This window comes from Lepidochelys olivacea (genome assembly GCF_965140295.1).
Source record: "Lepidochelys olivacea isolate rLepOli2 genome assembly, chromosome: 8".
Taxonomy (NCBI): Eukaryota; Metazoa; Chordata; order Testudines; family Cheloniidae; genus Lepidochelys; species Lepidochelys olivacea.
The window spans coordinates 97,522,474-97,545,201 of NC_140418.1; the positions used below are offsets into that span (position 1 = coordinate 97,522,474).

The 22,728-nt window shown below is 44.0% G+C and overlaps 1 protein-coding gene across 1 annotated transcript; it reads right to left on the reverse strand.

Moving 5' to 3' along the window:
- Positions 1-3,119: 3,119 nt before the first annotated feature.
- Positions 3,120-20,754, reverse strand: SHISAL2A (shisa like 2A). Its single transcript, XM_084637512.1, has 4 exons — positions 20,328-20,754; positions 10,359-10,498; positions 8,140-8,216; positions 3,120-4,598 (listed from the first exon to the last, which is right to left on the reverse strand). The coding sequence occupies exons 1-3, from the start codon at positions 20,507-20,509 to the stop codon at positions 8,188-8,190; spliced, it is 351 nt and encodes a 116-aa protein (XP_084493638.1). The 5' UTR covers positions 20,510-20,754; the 3' UTR covers positions 3,120-4,598; positions 8,140-8,187.
- Between the last annotated feature and the right edge of the window lie 1,974 nt (positions 20,755-22,728).

Below are 22,728 nucleotides of genomic sequence, written 5' to 3' on the forward strand. Positions count from 1 at the left end.
CTTCAGTGACTACCACAACAACAGTGGATGGTGGTGCTGTGATGACAATGAGACAGGACACATCAAAATGGATGAGTGGATGATGCTGACAGTCTGGGGCCACTCAAGCTATTGACAATAAGGCAGATGTAGGACAGCAGATTCCCAGTGTGTTGGATTTCTGGGAAAAGTGATCAGCACCACTGGATGGTATAATCATGGAGCCCCTTCCACAGCTGGCACAACAGAGAGGCAGCAAGGCCAAATCTGAGCAAGTGGCATTGTGACCTGGTGCATGGGATCACAATGCCAGTTGCCCCCTCCCCCTTCTGCATTCCTTCTGGCACCACTGCCTCAGTCATATTGATGTTCTGAGGAGGTTGAAGGGGGTGGTACACTGAAGCTTTGCCTAGGACAGCAGATTGTTGTGACCGACAGTGCATAAAAATTACAGGGTGTTGCAGGCATTCACTGACCAGCTCCATGTGGTGGAGACAGGAGGCCCGAGAAACAAACATTGAGAGGTGGAACTGTATCATGATGCACAGCTGGGATGCTCAATAGTGGTTGCAGAACTTTCCGATGTGGAAGGCCACATTCCTGGATCCGTGCGCTGAGCTTTCCCAGTCAAGACAACAGAGCAGGCAACTGAATACATCAAATCTGCATCATGTGGTGCAACTTCCAGTTGCCCTTAAGGTTGCTTTTGTTGTTTGTAACCAATATTATTGAGTCACACAACATTATAAGCAAGCAGAACAATTCAAATGCAAGTCGGACTTTCAGATCATTACTTCTTCCATGCCATCATCCCGTTCCCTTGGGACCATCAAGCCATCTCTCCCATTAATCTCTGTTGACCAGCATATACTGGCTAATGTATATATCCCATTATCAGTATGTATTATTCATACAACATGTTAATATGCATTAAGCATACACTATGAATAGCATTATATCATGCATACATATTCCTAGCAGTTACATGGCCTGAATTGGCCTGTGTCTTCCTATAATCCTGTTCACTTATGCTAAGCAGCCATAACACTTTGCAAAGATGAAGTCAGCTTTGGCATTAGAAAATAGAGAACTTGAAAAAGGCAAAACACATTAATTTTCTGCCCTGATATAAGTTAGAGAGGTACCTTGACACATTGATGGACCAGGACCTGGAATGCTAGTATCCAAAACAAAGATAAGGACCGTACAGAACAAGTAAAGAAACCGGTGGGTTGTATTTTAGTGACATGTAGAGTTTTTTGTATTTTGTAAAATCATCCTATAAGTACTCCTACATGAAATGTGTAACTTTGGAAGCACAGACACTGTATAAGGTGAATTAACAATACTGCCAGACATGGCTTGCCAGAAACTGGTATCATACTGAACCTGTTTTCCTGTACTATACTACTGTTGACTTTTAGCAATAAAACTGACGGATATTGATTATTTGGTCTCAAGTATATTTCATAATGAACCAAAGTGTGGTCAAGCAACTGACTATACAATTTACTAACTTCACCTCACTCTTTTAAGTTTACTGATTTGCCTACTAGAATGCAGTCAGTGCTTGTAAATCTTTGTTGCACAATTGATCACTATCTATGCATGTTAGAGGATTGATCCTGTAGTGTCTTTCATGCAGAGAAGAGACAGGACTTGACAGTAATGAACATTAAGGCTGCTGGACACGTTTGATGCTTAGCTCTGTAGCTCGCAGGCTACGGTGGATAGTGTCACCATACAAGGTCTCCTAGGGTGGAAGAAACTGCTGACTACACCACAGTTCACCCCTCTTCATTAATCACATGCCCTGCGAAGTGGAGTTGAGTTCACTTGTTTAACTTTAGCTTCAGTTTCCTCCACAGCTTGTTTTAACCTTCACATTATGCTTAGTTCAGGAAGACTGGATTAATTGTTCCCTTTCAAATTAATCTTGTAGAGATGGGCCTTAACTACAAAGTCTTGGAACTTCCCCGAGTTGGGGGAGGAGGGTGTTCTAAATGAGGCCCATCTTTGAAAAAGCAATAGCTGTTATAAATAATATCCATAATTCTATTAGACAAACTTTCTTAAAAGCTAAAACATCAAGACAGCATATTTTGCTTAATTTACCAGACTACTAGTTTATACTTTTATTTTCAATGGCCATGTTGGAATAACATGAAAATAAAACAGAAGTAAACTGATGCAAGAAATTCTTTAAAATTCCACTTCGGAACTATCTCCATTATTGTTTTTCAGGGCATTGTCTGACACTGATGGGCTCAATCTCCCTAATGAAGCCTGTCATAGCTTGGGCCCTGATTCCCATTGAGGGCCAGCCACCCTGTGACAGTTATTTAAAATAAAATGTGCACTGCTCCTGCAGACTACCACGATAATGATTCTCCCAGGAACCTAAGCAAATTAGGTGGCTAAAATCAGGGAGAGTTGGATGCTTAACTCCCTTAGGCTCCTTTAAGAATTTGGGAGGCTGGAAATTATGGTACATGAACTGCAGCTGTGGTGTACTGTGCCTTTAAATTCATAGGTGTCTGCAATGGCAGCTGTAATTTTGAGAGAGAAAGTTTATGCAGCATGTTACAGAAGAAATGCTCTCTCCTTGAGGCTTTGCTTTAGTTATTTATCTCTCACCACCCCGCTAAATCAAAAGCACGATGTTCTTTGTGCATCGAAAAGCATAAGAAGAAGAAAGTTTAAGATCCATACTATTTTCTAGAAATATTTCTGTTCCAAAAATCTTTATTTGACCCAGTTTTTAAGTGCCTGGAGGCAAAACTGACTGGTAGATGAACTTTTGGGACTGCAGCCCTAAATGGATTATATAAATCTGTCTGTTCCATTAAAATACTCACACATGCTGTCAGGTTTAGAAAATCTTTTCATCTCATATCTTAAAGAAACTTGTCAAGTTAAACTGGAATTGTAACTGGTCAGTGCTGTTTTCTACTTAGGGAAATATGTTCTGCATTTTTACAGCACTTAGAAGTATGCTAGTATAACACTGTGTATGGTTGCTGTTCCCCTGGGACCCTCATGGAAATAAGATGTGCAGCTTGCACAGCAATACGAGTGAGCAAAAAATGTGAAATTTTAAAGACCTACAACAACTCTAAACTTTTATTAAGATATGCTACTCAGATACATCTGCAAGTCAAACTATCACCTTCAGCTAAAGAAGAATGTATTAGAGAAGTAAAGACAATATAAAGGCAACAAACAAATACAACACTGAGATGGTATACTGAAAAGGCTTGAAAGAAAGTAGCAGTCCAATATGATGGGCAAAATTCTTCTCTGATCTACACCTATGATAACTCATTGGAGTTGCATGGAGGGAAGTCAGAGCAGAATTTACACCAAGAAGTCTAGCATCATTTGGTTAAGTGTGCAAATCAAAATACACCATTGCTTCTCAGTACAACATCTGTACATTAATGGTTGTAAGAAACACATAACCGGGACCGGCTTCATGTTGGCCCTGGATGTTAATGGTGGTTATAGTTGCCATAAAACACCTCTGGAAAGTCTGTCATAGTCTGTGGACTGGTTATCACAGTTGTTGGATCATATTAGAGAAGTTCTGTATTAAAATCACAAATGAGTTTGATTCCCCGTAGTTTAAATTCCAGGGTATTACTAATTAGGAGGTCTCTTGGTTTTTGGTGCTGTTTCTCTCCCTCTCTGTGTGAAACTTGCAAGCTGCTAATTGTGTTAGTACATTCTAAGACAGAGTCTGTTCTCAAAGCAATTCTTTGTAACAACAACTACTCACACACAGAGAGATTCAAAGCAATACTCTGTAACAACAGAAACAGCACCCAGAGACTCCCCGCCCTTTTGTTGTATTCATCTCGTTTTGTTAACAATTGTGATTAAAATAGAGATAGAGGATGTATGTGGATGGATGGTTGGTGTGGATAATAACTGAAAGATCAGGGAGGTGCCAACCTAAGAATCCAGTGTCCATCGGCTGAAGAAGGCGTCAAGTGGAAACAACCAGAGGACCCCTGGAGGGCAGACTGGAATCCACCCAACAGCCTCAAGAGTGGGAGAACCAAAAAACAAGATAACATCGGGCAGCACAGAGCCGTCAGGAATGTGCCATCTGCTGATTGATTCAGCAACAGCATGATGAAGCAATTCCCATAGACTGGCATAGGAAGAAATTCCTATAAAAATGGACGCTAGAAAGTGAGAACTTTGGGGTCTGATTCTGCAAACCAACTTCCAGGAGCATCAGATAAGCATCTGACAAGGCCCTGCTCCCTCCTAACGTCCAGGCCACCTGGCCAGTGGCTTGGTATGAGCAACTCTAAGGCTGGTATCTATGATAACAACCTTGCAGAACCTGTGTGTGTGTGTATGAATGAATATGTGAATAAATATGAAATTGAATGGAATGTTATAGCTATAACTAACTGCTTACTATGATTCTTTCTGTATTCACAATAAATGTGGCATTTTGCCTTTTCCCCTTTAATAAGATCCTGCTGGTTTTTATTTTATTGGTATAACACAGTCCAGTTTATGGCTAAAGAAGCATTTCCTGAATCCATTTGGCTCTGCAGATGCACTGCTTCAGCTGGTGCCTTCTGAAGGATACGGTTCCATGCCTGGAAAACAGCAACCATCATTTAGATATACACAGAGAACAGCGGGATTTTGTTTATAAAATTTGTTCTTGCTCATTGTGAGTGAAATCCACCTCTGCACAGACAGCCCCTACAAGACTGATGCACCACTTAAATCCACATAAGTACTCAAAACAGGGCTTAAGTGGAACCTAAATGGTTGCCATGTCTTGTGCTGGCCCTCTGCATAAAGGTTAGAAATATGCTTGGACTGAAATGACCAAGGATAACTGCATCAAAGACTGTGTAGTTTAACATTTATATTCAGCGCCCTCTGAGGCTGCAACATACACTGCTAATGGCACTTCAGAAGTTATGGGATTATAACAAACTCCTTGGCTATTTTAAAATAAAATATAAGGCACAGCAAATTCTTTATGCCACACAGATTCCATCCACTACCACTAATCCCTTCCCCACCAGAATTTCTCATTAGCGAAAAAACAAGAGGGCGTGCAGGGGACTTATAATGGGAGATGAAGATCTTCATCTGTGAGTCACAGATTCTAATGAGGGCCAGGTTGGAAGTGGCTGAAATGGTACATGAGAAGTTCACAGCTTGTTTCAGTCCAGTTCCTAGTGGATGTGTGTGTCCGTGTCACAAAATCACTACCTGTATTGGTCCCCTTGTGGGTAACCCTGGCAGAGTGACCAAGGAGTGAATGGACACCAAGAATGAATTACTATACCTTCTTGCCCACAGGGATGGTCCTTCCAGGACAGAGACTAGTGTGGGAGGATGTGAGGAAGTTTGCACTACTGCTTCTCAGGCTGTAGCTGTTCTAGGGGTACACCGAGGATTTTGGTCTGCAGAGCTGTTTACCCAGCACTTTTCATCAACACATAAACACAGCAGCTGATGCTGATATTTTGCTAGTTTATATAATATTTCAGCCATTCTCTGCTTGCCAAATAGATGCAAAGAAATCCATGCCTATGCAGTGTATGTATGGTAACATCACAGGATGTTAAAGGTTAGCTCCTCCACAGTGGTCAACATGGCATGGCGTGGCTAAAAATCAAGAGAAAAATTCAGTCCCCAGAGGCAAATTTTTGGTCACATTGCGGAGTTTTAATCTTACTTAGCTGGGGTGAGGATATTTCCCACAGGCCTCTTGGAGTAATAAAGTAGGTGCACAGTCTACAGTATACCTGATTGAGTTATATTTTGAATGTGACCACATGTTGCACTAATGTAATCTAAACACTTGCCAGTGTGAGTGGGTTGAGATGCCTTTCCCAAGCTTGTTCTTGGAACCAGAATGAGTTTACTGGGGGGACGGGGTGTGCTCTACTACTATTTTAGAAACAGTGGATTAGGTGGAGGAAATACTGTATGCACATTAAGCAAAATCCAGCATCTTCTGTGTAGCTTTCTTCGGCAAGTGAAGGTTTGGAGCGTTGGATGGAATTTTTGACAGATCTGGGGTGATTTATAGGCTTTGGCGGGATAATTCCTGCCATTCTGGGTTAGCTCCCGGTAATAGCTGGTGACATCAAAACATATTGGCCTATTGTAAAATAAATGACATTTTTTTAATCCAGCAACTAAACAAACTGAAAATATTTAAAGCAGGGATGGGAGAAACCTATCTGGACTCCAGCTTTCCCCCCAAAACTTCAACCAAATATTTGCTGAGGTTCAGAAAAGTTCAGATAACTTTCCCACATCACCACATTATTTTTCATTTTCATGGCAGACACCTCCTTTTTTTCCTTAATTCCTGACAGGGCTAGAAGCAAAACTGCTTAAACACTGAGAGGCTCTTTCTATTTCCAGTCCAAACAGAAATCCCACAAGACGACTCATATGAAAGCTAATTCTCATGGTATTTCCAGCCCAGTTTTGTAGACTCAAGAGGCTCAGTTAATCTGTGAACCTTTGGGTCTTTATCAAAATTGAACTGGAACGCCAAACTCACTGAAGTCCCCTTTCCCTAATTAGGTGTCTTTTCCCTTGTCTTATCCACATGATTCTTCTCTCCCCTCCCTCTCAATAAGCACCACCACTTAACATGCTACATTTCAGAGCACTGCACAAATGTTACTCTTCACAACACCCTTGGGAGGTAGAGAGTTAACATCCGATGAAATGAGCTGTAGCTCACGAAAGCTTATGCTCAAATAAATGTTAGTCTCTAAGGTGCCACAAGTCCTCCTTTTCTTATTATCATTGCTATGTCAGAAATAGTGAAACTGAGGCAGAGAGCATGACTTACTCAAGGCCACATTGATATGAGAGCCAGATTCGAACTCATGGGGTCCTAGCTCATAATCTGTTCACTAGGTCTCATGGCCTCAGAATAAATCATTGAACTCAAAGTAAACTTTTACCTGAGGAACTTTCTTAAAGCCACATGGGCTGCAGGCACTTTTAATCTTAGAACCCACAGTGTAATGGAAAGAATAAGACAAAACAAATGACGACTTTATTTATGGGCGACTTCCTAGTTTCAGGTGCCTTTTTCCATCTTACCATGGCATTATTCTCCCATAAACCATCTAATTTGAAACAATAGGAAGCAATGATCTTTTTCCTTTGTACAATGCTGTATTTCAAAATGAGTTTTGTCATAATAAATATTTCAATAAAAAAACAAGTAGCAAAACAATGCAAGCCAACCTCTTTTGTGCTGCTGATTAAGGGAAATGCACAGAGATACCATTTGGTTCAGTTTGCTAAATGGGATGTCAAAGTAACATCAGGCACGGATTTCTCACTGCTTGTATGTGTGTTTATTACATAGCCTTGTTGTTCCAAGAACAGCTGCTGAGCCATAAAGGTTCCCTCTTCCCCTTGACAGACACTGTTGGTCCATGGCCTTGCATGCACTCTATAGATGCTTAGCCACGAGCTTTCACCCCAGGTAAAAAGTAGTATTTTGTTTCATTTCACCTAATGTCCTGCAAATTATTTATAAATTCCTTCTCAAGGCTGAAGCACAGTCATTATATTTTGAATGCTTCCTAGCTTGGTCTGTGAGGCAGGCAACTTGACCTTTTACAACAAGTCCAGCATGCAGTGAAGTCAGAATGAGAAACCTGGGTTTTTGTGAGATTCCCTTCCATTTCTCTTTGCGATTTGGCATAGCAACAGTACAAACTGTATATTCAGAAAACAGAATACTGAACTACTTATCTGATATTTAAGTCCCTATTTTTCTTACACAAATGCCTTCTTACCTGTTCATCACCAAAGAATCTTTTCCCAAAAGAGGTCACACTGGCTGCCTCATAAGTGAGCCACGGAGCTACCTGGCCACTAATGTAACTACAGTATGAGGGGAATGCTTGCTCGCTCTCAGACTATTACTATGAAGGAGCATTTCTGGGTGAATCAAGCAGACCCATTGATAAGGGGTCATTAGTGTGTAAGTCATCCACTCTCTGCCATTAGCATGTTTCAACATCCTAAAAATCAACCTAGGAATTTATAGCATTTTGAAAAATGACTGCCCATCACGTTGCTTAGAGAACTGAGGGCATGGAGGGTGGGGAAAGGTGAATAACATTTTCACTGTACCTATGTATTGCAGCACTGGCAGAATCCGGTCCAGCGCCTCTCTATTTTTCACAAAGAACACCCTCTAGTCTCACTGCCTGAAAAACAAAAACATTTCAGTAAAACAAACAGCAATATGCTTCTCTCAGTTAAATAAATACCTATGTATAGCTTGCCCAAAGCATTACAAAACTCTGAGATTTTGGAAAAATTTCCTGTCTTTAATCAGGACCAATTAATTAATTAATTAAAAATTCCAAACCTTGAAATTTTTTGCAAACTGACAATCAGAAATACATTTTGGTTCAGGTCAACCAAAACATTTAATTTTGACATTTTCAAATTTTTTAATGACAATTAGCCTATATTTCTAATGAAAAGTTGTTTCAAAGTGAAAAAACAGAATTTTTCATTTAAAAAATATCAGAACATTTTTAAAACCAAGAAATTCCTCAAAAAGTACCCTTTCCCATTTTCACAAATTGACATTTCAGGGGAAAAAAAAAAGAATTCAAAAAATTCCTGACCAGCTACAGACAAATGATTGGCATATCTGAACAATTAGGGATCTTTAATAATAGAAGACAAAGAAGTCAATGCACTATTTTTCAGGCTAAGCTTTTCCTTGTAAAATGAAATTATGAAACCTTGCTTATTTAGTCCAATCTCCTAATTTTGTAAGAACAAATAACTAATTGTTGTATTAAAAATTATTCTTTTCAAGCCCTTACTAGCAATTTATAAGTCTGTAATTGTCTCCATATTCCATCCCAGAGATCCCTGTAATCTGAGTTTGAATACATCACAGGAAGCTTAAATAGAAGCTCAGATTTAAAGGACAGTGTTAGTGCCCATCATAAAATGTAATTTATTATCACCACTTTGCAATGGAGTGGGATAGCCTGACCTAGAGAACTGTCCAAGCTAATATACATTACATGGTGAATACATATAGTTGAACTGTTAGAATGCTGTCAGACTGGTGGGCCACGTGCAGGGTGATATGTAGGGAGAGTAAAAGGAGCCTTTAACTATTCTTTTACCACGGAGCAGAAGCAGCCAGAACTGCAGTCCTGGAGCTCAGGGATTGCTCACTACTACTGACCACAGGGATGCCAGTAATTTCAAAAGGGACAGGGTAGATTTGCTGATCCCTTTCCCCACCAACTAGCCATGGAGGGGAGACTATGCTGCACCTTCCTATGAAATGATGCAGCAGCTATGCTCCACCATATTCCTCTCCTGCCTGCCTGGAGCCTCTCCTCCCTTGCCCACCTCTCACAGCTTAAACTCCCGTTTTCCTCCACAGCTGCAACAGTTCCATCCACCCCTCTCATACAGAGATTCCACTGATTCCCCCATCCTGAATTTTGAAGGGGTTAATACTTATATACACAATGACAGTGTAAAGTTTAAAAAAATAACATGGACTGTAACTGAATTTCCTTTACTCCAATAAACTAAAAGTTCCTGCAGGAGAGTGTTTAGTGTAAAGCTCTAGATTGGAATTTGTTTTGGGCATTTGTGGCCCCAGAAAGGAGAAGCCATTTTGGTTTTGGCCAGAGGGCTGACCTATGCTCCCAACTAAGGCAGTGTCCTGGCCACACCTTACAGCAGAGATAAACAGCCCTCTCACAGAGGAATTATTGCAAAGATTCTACCTAACTATAAAGACAAGACAGGTTACTTGAGAGAAAGGATGTTCCACCAGAGGTTTCCTGTGTGACCTTGGCCAGATCACAAATGGTAGGTGTACACTGCAATAAAAAACAAAACAGCTGGAGCTATAAGACTGCAATATAGCTGTTCAGGCTTGGGCTGCAGCTTGGGCTCTGGAACCCTGCAAGAGCCTTTACCCTGAAGAGATAAAGATTTACTCCATCAGTGAATTGGTGAAGGCAAATCCAGCATAACAGAAGTTCTTTTGTGATGGGGATTTTAAATACCCAGAGAGATAGTTAAAAACAAAACTCTCAGCACATCCTGCATAGTCTTTAATTAAGGAGTTATAACAGGAATGGTTTGAGATTTTACAACACCCTGCTGCCTGAGCCCCGCAAGCCCAAGTCAGCTGACACAGGCCAACTATGGGTATTTTACTGCAGTGTACACATACACGTAGGGACAGATTTTTAAGGATATTTAGGTACCCAGATGGATGACTAGTGGGGTTTTAAAATTCTTGCTGGAGTAAACCTTTATCGCTGCAGATGATGTCAACAACACAAAGCTGATCTTACCTGCTGTCTGCAAGCTTAAACCTGTATCCAGCTTGTTGCGTGGCTTCGTACTGATAAACAAGTAACAGAGAACACACACTGTGATGATAAAAGCAAGCAGGACCACCGCTGCTATTGACAGACCCACAAGTGCTCCAACACTGAGAAGAGAGAAAACAAAGTGATTAAGTGTACACACTAATCTGTGATGTCTGTCAAACAAATGCCCAACATGGGATCTGGAGGTTACCTGTATTCAATAGGGCAGGGAAACAATCTTACATTTTTACTATATGTATAGATTTAGGACCAGATCCTTAGCTGGTGTAAACTTCCTCAGTGGAGCTAAGCCATTTTACAGTAGCTGAGTGCTTTTATCATGTTACCTGCTACTTATTGGGCCTGATTCTGCTCTCATTTACAGTGATGTAAATCAGGAGTAACTCCACTGAAGCAACACCCATGTAAAACTGGTATCAGTGAGATAACTCTCTCTCTAGTCCTGAGCCCGCCTCCGAACAAGTCATCAGAAAAATGTAAAGAAATGTATATTCTTTGCTGGGAAATGCTCATCATTTACTGCAGCAATCAGTCCCTGTGTGTGAAATGGCTGGAAGAAATTTCCCAGGGCTTCTTAAAAATCAAATCAGACAACATCAAAGGCACACTAACAAGAAATCAATAAAAAGTACTGGGGAATTACTTGTCTTCACAATTGTCCCTGATTTTTTATCTCAATCGTCCCTGATTTTATTGGCACTTCTACCATGGAACTTTGATTTAAAGGACAAAGGAAAAAACATTTCTTCCGATGTTGCACTATAAAAGAAAAGGCTCCCAACCTGCTAACAGACTGCTTAGGAGTCCATGCAAATATTTCATTCTTGGCTCTCTTCTCTGAAGGAACATAAAGGGTATTAAATATTTTAGATTGAAGGTTAATTTTTGTACTTCAAGAAAATACACTTATTTTAAAACCTAATAGGAACATGTTTGATGTAGCGGATACATATTTGTCACAGGCTTCTCTCCTTTTGGTTCTGAAATGTGTGTAAAAAGGGCTAATGGAGTTTATTTAATGATTCAAACAGCACCACTCTTTTTTGCTAGTAGCTTTGCAAGGGAGAGTGGAACTCTATGACCCCCGCTATGCCTCTGTCTTACAGCTTGTCTACACTGGCAATTGACAGCGCTGCAACTTTCTTGCTTAGGGGTATGAAAAAACACTCCTCTGAGCCCTGCAAGTTTCAGCGCTGTAAAGTAGCCCTGTAGACAGTGCACCAGCACTGGGAGCTGTTCCCCTGGTGGAGGTGGTTTTTCTATAGCGCTGGGAGAGGTCTGGTGCTGCGACTACACAGCCACTTTAAAGCGCTGCCGTGGCAGAATTTTAACGTTGCTAGTGAAGACATGCACTCAGTGTAACAAGTTTTGAAGGCAGACCAATTTGCTGCTTCTAAGCCCTTTGTCAGTAGCCACTGCTGCAAAGGAGCAGTGTAAAACTGAATATTAATTCACTTGCACATAGTAATAAAGGCATTAAAAAAAAGGGAACATATTCAGGAGATGGGAAATGAACCAAGACATACATTATATCATAATATTAATTTACTGCAGCAGACGCTATCTCAGGGGTGGGCATACTACGGCCCGTGGGCCAGATCCGGCCTGTCAGGACTTTGGATCCGTCCTGCGGGAATGCCCCCTGTGGTGCCGCAGGCCCCATGCTACTCTCAGAAGCGGCCGACACCACGTCCCTGGGGCCCAGGGTGGGTGGGAGGGGCAGAGGGCTCTGTGTGTTGCCCTTGCATCCAGACACCCCCCCCCCCCGCAGCTCCCATTGGCCGGGAATGGGGAACCGTGGCCAATGGGAGCTTCGGGGGAGGTACCTGGAGGCGTGGCAATGGCAGCGCTCAGAGCCCTGTGTCCCCACTCCCCCGGGGGCTGCGCAGGGACATGGCTCCGGCTGCTTTCTGGAGCAGCGCGGCATGGGGCCAGGGCAGGCAGCCTGCCCTGGCGCCTGCCGCTGCCACCCTGGAGCAGCTTTAGGTAAGTGGCGCCAGGCCGGAGCCCAAACCGCTCCTGCACCCCGCTCCCCAACTCCCTGCCCTACGCCCCCTGCCTGTACCTCGCCAGGTGGGTTCTGATCTCATTTCTGAGATTTCAATTCGGCACTTATAACCAGAATAGACAAAGCACAAGAAATGTACTGGAAGGGATCCACATGAGCATCCATCAAATGAACAATTTTCCTTATGACTGAGTCCAATCCAGCATGAAACTGAATCTGGAGGCTTTTGAGAAAGAAAAACAGTATTGATTCTTTTCAGTTAATACTAGCTCTACAAGCTGAAGGCCTGAATACAATAACCCAGAGACTGGAGCACAAAAAAGAAAGGTTGTCCACAGTCTCCTATCCAAATATTAAGGAGATCTATGCATGTTCAGGAAAGATCAGGATTATGCAGACTAACATGCTCTCTTCCTTATTCATGCATCCAGCTACTACCTCTTCAGCTGCAACTTACCATGACACCCATCATTTAATCATCTCAAGAGGCATTTCTTTATACAGTACATCTGTGCTACCATTACATGGCATGTGCAGACCACCATTCGGGGTAAAAATGGAAAAGTTAAGGAGGATTACTGCAGCAAGAGGAGTGCTGAGCATTCCTCATCACAAGTAAAAGGGTACAGAACAACATGACACCAAGGAAGTGTTCTACATCTGAAAGACTGCCATGTCCTAGACCCACTTATCACTAAGGGCATGGCTACACTGGAAACTTCAAAGCACTGACGCAGAAGCGCGCTTTGAAGTACAAGCGGGGTCACGCATGAACGCTGTGAGAGAGAGCTCTCCCAGCGCTCTGAGCCTGTCCACACTAGCGCTTTAAACTGCTCAGACTTGCTGCGCTCAGGGGTGTGATTTTTCACATCCCCTGAGACAGCAAGTTAGAGCGCTATAAAATGTTAAGTGTAGACAAGCCTAAGCCTGAGATTTGGTCATGGAGGTCGCAGAAAGTCATGGATTCTGTGACGTTCACAGCTGCAATGGCTGCTGAAGCTGATCCCGGGGCCAGCTGCTTGGGCGCCCCGTTGGACAGCTTCACCAGGCGCTGCTCAGGTGCCCCACAGCCTGCCGCACCAGCTACAGTTGGAGTAGCCTGGGGCCAGCTGCACTGGCTGCTGCTCAGGCAGTCCCAGGGTGGCTGGCCCTGAGGAGTGTCTGAGGAGCGGTCCTAGGGGCAGCCCCGGAGGAGTGCCCAAGGAGTGGTCCTGGGGGCAGCCCCGGGGCCAGGCGCACCAGCCACTTCTTGGACGGCTGGCCCCAGGGAGCACCCATGCAGCAGTCCCAGGGGCAACTCCAGGGCTAGCCGCACCAATCACTGCTTGGGTGGCCCAGTAAACGCCTGAGCAGCGGTCTCAGGGGCAGCCCCGCGGAGTGCCCAAGCACTGGCCACGGCTTGGGCAGCTAGCCTGGGGGAAGCACCCAAGCAGCGGTCCCAGGGCGGCTGGCCCCAGAGAACACCCGAGCAGCAGTCCCTGGGACCTTGGAGCAGGGGTGGCTGGGGGCAGTCAGCCCCTGCAGCCAATGCGGGTGCTAGCCATAGGCCACAGGGCTCCCACAGCAGTGGTGTCCTGGGGCCCCAGGAGCAGCTAAGTTTTAGTCAGGGGTATTTATACAGTAAAAGTCATGGATAGGTCATGTCCAAAAACAAGTAATTCATGAAAAAAAAAATCACCATAAAAATGCAAAGTAAATTACCTCCAAGCTTTTAATAAATAATTATATATTTCATAAGCAAAATTATTAAATAATATTCTCTTCTTTGGTATTTCTTTAATTTACTTCCTGTGGAGGCACCAACCAAGAGAGCCGAAAATACAAACTCTGCTGAGGAGTTCCTGGATCTGAGATGCTGGACAGAGGCAAATTATTAATTGTTTTGTTATCTCAGCTCCACCTCCTGGGTAACCCATGCATTAGCTCATAAGCACTGATTTGAAAGAAACTGAATTTACTTTCTCTTGATTAGGTGCCACACACAATAAAAGTTTAAAGGGAAACCAGAGTACAAGCATAACAGTACTGGTATCTGTTAAGGAGCCCTTCATGAAAGGCTGCCTTAAAGCAGGCATAAATGGTTATCAGAGGATCAATCCACAAAGGAGGATATTTGGGTTGCCTAGAATTTCTCTGCCCTCAACATGTTAGTGATATGCTGTGCAGCAGTGGAATTGGTATGTTAAAATATTTTTTACCTTTTAACTTGAAATAAACTGTATGTATGTTCTTTTTGAATGGAATGCGGCTCTGGAATGCAACTGGCTGCATGTTCTTGTCAATATGGGCTCTTTTTTAAGACATCAGTGTCTAGCCTTTGTTAATCTTGCAGTAAAAATAAATTTAACCTGTGTAGTTGCTCTAATCCCAACCCCCTCCCACTGGCTAGTGCAGGGGGAGTGGTTACGGAAAAGGAGCATAGCTATAGCTAGCAGTTGTAACAGTTACACCACAGGGAGTTGTCACAATTTAGAGCAGACTAAGGCCATGCTAAATTGTGCAATGGTACCTGACTGGTGTAGATCAATCCAGAACTGAGGGCACACAAAGGTGGCTTAAATAAAGACACCTTTGCACTTCTCCCCTGAACTACACAGAGCATTCCTCAGCCACAGTTCAGATTTGGAGCTAATAAATCCATAAAGATATATAAGCCTTGGTTCAGCTACATAGACCTTCATACAAAGAATCCTTAATAAAAGCCAGGCTCTGATGTGAAAGAGGAAACAAAAGGCCAAAATAAATAAAGTGTGAAAGCATCTGTGGGAAAAGAAGTCAGGGAGAGAATGAGAAATAGGTAAAGGGACAAGGTCTCAATAAAGGAAAACGAGGACTGAAAAGACAGCAAACGAGTTCAATAACGAATAAGTCATGAGAAAGCAACTGAGCTCTGGAAAAATACAAAAGCAAAATTCCACAGAAACAGAGATACTGTAACAAAATGATAGAAAGAAACAGGTGAGGAGTGGGTAACAAATGCAAAGAAAAATAACTGGAAGAAAAAAAAATCAGTGAGAGAAAGCATCTAACACTCATGATGGATGTTCAGGACTCTATAATTAACCATGGACGAGACCCACAGGAAAAAAAAAAGTCCTGCACATGTTAGGAAGGGTAACTATTATTGATTAGAGAGGCATGACTAGCAGTGTAATGAGCACAGAACTTGGAGACGGGAATTTCTGAGTTCTAATCCTAGCTGTGACACCCAACTTCCTGTGTGCCCTTGGTGGGCCAGTCACCCCCTCCCAAATGCATTGAAAGGATTCATTATGCAGCATTTTTTAAGAACTTTGAATATTAAAAATGGTACGTATTATAGAGCAAACACAATTAGAACTGAGTTACCTTCTACCTACAGTATATGGATACATCATGCATTTAACTTACTCAGCTTAGTCTCAATCGCTCCCCAGGTTCATCTAAAGACATGGTTGCAAAGAAAGCTCATGAAAACAATATTTCTGTGAATTATATTTTCAAGCAGAATAGCAATGAACAGTCAAAGGAGAGTCATCTTTTAGAGGTGGTCCTTCTAGAAGGATTTTGATTCATTATTTGATTACTGTGCATTGCTTTGAAGATGTAAGGCCTGATTCTCCACTGCTTTAGCCCTGGTGTAGTCATTCACATGAGTGCAGAGTGAGTGTCATGTGGGACAAAATTTTACCAAATAGCACATACTATAAACCATTATCATAGTGTTGGGAAGCTGTAGAGTTTCCAGTGTCTGGCAGTATTGTCAATAAAAGTGAACCTGGCAGTATTGGCAGTATGTCAATAGTGAGTGTCATGTGGGACAAAATTTTACCAAATAGCACATACTATAAACCATTATCATAGTGTTGGGAAGCTGTAGAGTTTCCAGTGTCTGGCAGTATTGTCAATAAAAGTGAACCTGGCAGTATGTCTGGCAGTATTGTCAATAAAAGTGAACCTGGCTCTGATTTTTGCTTTCCATCCCGGCTCAGCCGTTCAGTATTTGCTTAACCCTGTGGTTGGCTGCTTCCTCAAGGGGCTAGACAGACTGTATTCTCAAGTACGACAGCCGATTCCCCCATGGGATCTCAATCTGGTGCTCTCGAGACTCTCTTCAAGACCCTGGTGACATGTTCTCTCCTCTACCTCTCTTGCAAGGTGGCATTCCTTGTGGCTATAACTTCAGCTAGGAGGGTATCTGAGCTCAAGGCCCTGAAGTCCGAGCCCCCTTATATTGTGGTTTACAAGGACAAGGTGCAGTTGCAGCCACATCCAGCTTTCCTCCCAAAGGTGGTCTTGCAATTTCATGCGTATCAGGACATTTTTCTGCCAGTGTTCTTCCCTAAACCACATGCCACTAACTGAGAACATATGCTCTGTTCCCAGGATGTCAGACACGTGTTAATGTTTTACACTGAGCAGATGAAACCATTTAGGAAGTCAACCCAGCTCTTTGTTACAACTGCAGAATGGATGAGAGAGCTACTGGTGTCATCTCAAAGGATCTGTTCATGGATCATGGCTTGTATCACACGTGCTACAACCTAGCAAAGCTGCCAGCCCCACCGTTGACAGCTCACTCCACGAGAGCGCAAGCTTCATCTGCAGGGCTGCGACGTGGTAGTCTACTCACACGTTTACATCGCACTATGCCATCACTCAGCAGGCTAGAGATGCTGCTGCTTTTGGCAGAGCTGTGCTACAGTCTGCAACTCAGTGAACTCTGACCCGTCCTCTGGGTGACTGCTTGGGAGCCACCTACTTGGAACTGAATGAGCAACCACTCGAAGAAGAAAAATGGTTACCTACCTTTTGTAACAATTGATCTTTGAGATGTGTTGCTTATGTCCATTCCAAAACCCACTCACCTCCCTTACTCCCCAAAGGAGAACATTGTGGGAATAAGGGGAAGACCTCTCAAACCCTGTTTCTTAGAAGTCTCTTATCTTGGGCAAGACCTACCGCAACCAAAACAGTCTAAAAATAGCTAACAAAATAAAACCCTACAACTCAATTTAATCTACACTAAGGCTAGTGCTGTAAAATAACTATTTATACCTAGCTCTAAATAGTACACATGGCATGGAAATGGAAACATTGGTTCCAGGACCACTGCAGCTGGATAGAAGAGCTGATGGATCGTTAGAGGGAAAGGGATATTTAGACCCTCAGTCTTTAGAATATTGGGCTCAAGTGAATTGCTCACCGTTCCTAACTGCCTTCTATTGCTCAAATAGGTTCTGTAGCCATGTGGTGTGGCTAGGTTAGGCCAGGTGACTCCTACACGGGGCTCTGTGGAGACTGTATTAGGAAGGAGAACCTTAATATTACATCTCACCTGGAAAAACATCACCACAGCACTATGTTGGGACACTAGCTTCCTAATGAACTGAAGTGGAAGAAGACACAATCACAAACATCATGTTCTGAAGACCTAGGTGACAGTGACCCTCAGAGGTCTCCCACCTAAGCTAACCTGCTTAGTCTCTGAAGGCTAATAGAAACACAACACAAGGAGGCATGGTTGCAAACATAGAGAGTGAGTCAATTAAATATTCCCATTGTTAAACAATTAAAATTGTACATTATTTTTCTCATGAATTTTACTTGTATGTTTAGTACAGTAAAAGCCTAGAACATCTGATCCATTTTGCAGAATGAACTGTGGTTTTCCCAGAAAAATGGATTATGACATTACTGGTGGCACTCTCCCTCCTCCCCCAGACCCCCACTACAGTTTTACCAAGTGACTGCATATACATCTTGGCTCTAGAACTAGTCCCTCTGGTTGCAATGATTCATCTTTCAACATGAGTATCCACCACCTAACAATCTGGAGGTAAGTAGTAGTAAAAATGTCACCTAAGGAGGAGTCAACTTGCTGAAATATTTTGTTCTTGTGGATTCAGTCTCTTTGCACACCAGCTTCTGACAAGTGCTTCAAGGAGATACATTCATTCTTGGGAGAGTGGGGAGGAAAAGACTAATGTTGTTTTATATTGATTCTATGGCAGATTGAGAAAAGTTTCTAACAATCACGATGGAGTCCAGACCAAACCTTCTTAGCTGGATTTGGTAGCTGTGACAGAGTGCCTAGCACTACAGTGGAACAAATAAGGACATCCTCAAGACTTATGGCCAAATTCCCTGCTGTTGTGATTCCACTGACTTCACAGTCAAATCCCCTACTGTTGTAATTCTATTGACTTCAGGATCAAATTCCCCGCTGGTGTAATTCCATTGACTTCAATACAGTTGTGCAAACAGATAATTTTTCCCTCTGTTTGTTTACTGCACAAAAGGATATTAATCTTTTACTGCACAAGATAACAAAATATACTATTTTTAGTGTCTCCACAATTTCTCCCTTTGCACAAAGCAGTTTACACAATCCCAGTTTCCTTTTCAGTGTGCTGCACAGTATTATTTTCAAACACTTTAACAGTTCAAGTTGCACTTCAAGGAGCTGCAGACAGATTTCCAACTGTTGAACAAAGAGGAAAGGAGACAGTGCTGGGAGAGATTCAGGCATGTTCCAAAATGAAAGTGAACATGGGGCCTCACATAAGCACATATGGACTCAACCTAACACATCTTTTCTAACTGCTATGATCTTACTAGTGGCATCTGAAAGTGGATAGCCAAAATTGACAAAGGTCCTCTATGAGCCAATTTACAGCAGTGGGTAAAGATTAGAGATGAGTACCTCACGTTGACAGTTTGTCAGAAAACTAAAAGTGTCCTTCCAAAATCAAAAACTTGAAAAACAAAAAACAAAGCTCAGTTTTCCACAAAAAGTAGATGCTTTTTACAAAAAAATTAATCAAAAATCTCAGTGTTAGTTGTAAAACAGTTTCAACTGAATTTTTTTCCATCGGCTGTAGTACAGATTTTATGTCTGATTTGAAACAGGGTTGGCAATGCCTTAAGAATTGTGCCCCCCCGTAGTATCACTTTCTACTCCCTTTTACTGAAAGTTTACTTCACCTTTAGTTCTGTCTGAGATGGAAACAGTATAAACATTTGGAGCCTGATCCCACACAATGCTGAGCTCCTCTTGAGAGATGCTGTTGACCTCAACTGCTCCTCATTTGTCCCTCTGGAATGGAGGATGCAAAAACCCTACAGAACTGGGTCTATTGAGATGTAATTGATTAGTTTCCAAACATCTCCCATTCCTAGAATGCCCATCAAGGGCTGAATCCTCAGAGCTTCCACATGTGGAAATTCCATGGAAGTCAATGGGAACTTCACGCTCAAGAGTCCAGGGCTAACTGGATCAGGCCCCAATTCACCTGACAGCAATTCCCCTAATATTAATAGTGCTGGGGCAGGCTATTATACACGTGTGTTCACGCCCCCGACGGGTGGTCTGTGCCCCGCGCGGACCGCTCCCCTTACCCAACACTCCGGGACGGATCAGTCTGTGCCCCCGGGCCCCCCCCGTCACCCGACGCCCCGGGACGGGTCGGACTGTGCCCCCGCCCCCCCCCCCCCGTCACCCGACGCCCCGGGACGGGTCGGTCTGTGCCCCCGGCCCCCCCCCCCGTCACCCGACGCCCCGGGACGGGTCGGTCTGTGCCCCCGCCCCCCCCCCGTCACCCGACGCCCCATGACGGGTCGGTCTGTGCCCCCGGCCCCCCGTCACCAACGCCCCGGGCGGGTCGGTCTGTGCCCCCCCAGTCACCCAACGCTTCGGGCGGGTCGGTCTGTGCCCCCGCCCCTCCTCCCCGTCACCCGACGCCCCGGGACGGGTCGGTCTGTGCCCCCGCCCCCCCCCGTCACCCGACGCCCCGGGACGGGTCGGTCTGTGCCCCCGGCCCCCCCCGTCACCCGACGCCCCGGGACGGGTCGGTCTGTGCCCCCGCCCCTCCTCCCCGTCACCCGACGCCCCGGGCGGGCCGGTCTGTGCCCTCGTGGCCGGCTGAGGGAGCCGCTCTCACCTGAGCCACCACATGTAGCCGTGCTCGTAGGGGAAGAAGCTGTGGGGGTCATCGCAGCAGTATTTGACGTCCTGGAAGCCGCAGCAGTACAGGGCGCTCGCCTCGCCGTCCGCCCGCGGGCAGCTGAAGCCGCTCACCAGCGCCCCGTCGGCGCTCAGGTAGCCGGTGCAGTCGGAGCTCATGGTGCGGCGGGCGCTGCGGGCGGGAACCCTCACCGGCTCCCGACCGGCAAAGTTGGCTGGAGCTGGTGCCAGAGCGCGCCGCGCCGTGGGGAGCCGCGACAGATGCTGCCGGGCAAGCGGCCCCCGCCCCCGCCTCCGCCTCCAGAGGCGGCTCCGCAGAGTCCCCTGGAGAGCGGAGCGCGGCCCCCCGGTGCCTGGGGCGGGGGCCTCGCACCCCGCCCGGGCCACTGTATCCCACCCGCCTCCCGCCCGGGCCAGCCCGCGGGCTCCCCCTCCAGGACCGCTCCGGGAAGCTCTGCACTGTGCCGCGGTTGGGATTCTGTGGAAGGGGCCCGATCCCCCCCCTGCAGTTCGGTTACATCAGGGAAGGATTAAGTCCAAAGACTTTCCTAAAACTTGTTTCTCTCGTCCCACTGCCCTCTGCAGACCAGACGGAGAAGGTACGGAGCTTTCACTGCGGTGATTTTTGTTATGCTGACAGTTTTTATCCATACAGACGAAACCAATCGCTTATAACCAAGAGAGACATTTCATAGAATATCAGGGTTGGAAGGGACCTCAGGAGGTCATCTAGTCCAACCCCCTGCTCAAAGCAGGACCAATCCCCAATTTTTGCCCCAGATCCCTAAATGGCCCCCTCAAGGATTGAAATCTCAATCCTGGGTTTAGGAGGCTAATGCTCAAACCACTGAGCTATCCCTCCCCCCCTTAGGGTTTTCACCCCTTAGGGTACTTTTCACTATTTAAAATACAGTAATTGTCTTTCTCTGCAAAACATAACAATCCCTTTAACCCAAAACCATTTCAGCCCCAACAACTGTCATGATGTAGACATCTGATGTAGCTGGACAATCCCAGTTGCAGACAACCCAGTGTTTATAATGATCCTTTACTTCCAACATTGCCACCTCGGGGCAGGACGCATTATCTCAAACTTTCCCAAGAGCATTTCCTCCTCCAACATGGCAAATGACACGTGGATTTTGCTATCGTTGTTAAATTTTAGACATTTCAGCGTATCTAGAAAGAAAGCCTGAAGATAATTTTCTACAAAATGTTGCCTGAAGCCTATTATGGGCACCTGGCACCAAATATGAATAATGAACACTTGACTACAGTAGTCATAGCCATTACACTGAAAAAATACATTTCAATAGCATATAGGAATGTTATAGTTAATTATGTTGTTTCGAGACCAGTTGCATATGGAAAAAATCCCAGCTCTGGTCATTTTGTTAATATCATTTCATCAGTACATTGTATTTAATTTTCTAGTTTTGGTTTTTTGACATTAAAAATGTACAGAGATAAATTCCTGATCCAAACTAAAAGCTAAGTCAAAGGGAAAGTGCAAAGCTTTAAAAATGTGTCAAAACATCCCCCTCTCCTTTTTTTTTTTTTTTTTTTTTTAAGATCCCAAATCATTATGGGTGAATGTCACCTGTAGTTCAGGATGCCTTTATAAAGAGCCAGATCCACAACCCTTTGAGGTTAATAGAGTCTTTACCATAGACTCAGTAGAGTCTGGCTGAAGCCCTAAGGTCCTCTGCCCCATAAGTGACCCTCCAAGGGAGAAAATAGTCCTGTCCTTTTTGTGTGGTATAAAAAAGGTGTGAAAGGGTTCAACAAAATGATTCTGCTTGTAGTTTATATTATTTCAGGCTTGTCTTGAGAGAACTGTAGGAGGAGCCAAGAGTTCATATCTACCAACCAACATGTTATAATGCTACTTTCCCTGCCTATGTTAGGATTTAAAAACATGTTAGCTAGAAAGTTTTTAAAATACACATTTTATCCTAGTCTACACAAGCCCTAGGATTAGCACCTATTGAAGTGAATGAGGCATTTGTTTCAGGCTCTCAGAAAACTCAGGTGTATATCACTGCATCAGTTACAAGGATTTATCATAAGAATGGCCATACTGGTCCAGCTAGTTCAGTATCCTGTCTTCTGACAGTGGCTGCTGCCAGATGCATCAGAGGGAATAAACAGAACAGGGCAATTATTGAGCGATCCATGGCAGCTTCTGGCAGTTGGAGGTTTATGGATATCCAGAGCATGGGTTTGCATGCCATTGATGGACCTATCCTCCAGGCACTTATTAAATTCTTTTTTTTAACCCAGTTATACTTTTGGACTTCGCAACATCCCCTGGATGTATATAGTGGCATGATGATATTTTCTGTTTTATTACCTAGACCTTTCTTAATGGTTCCTAA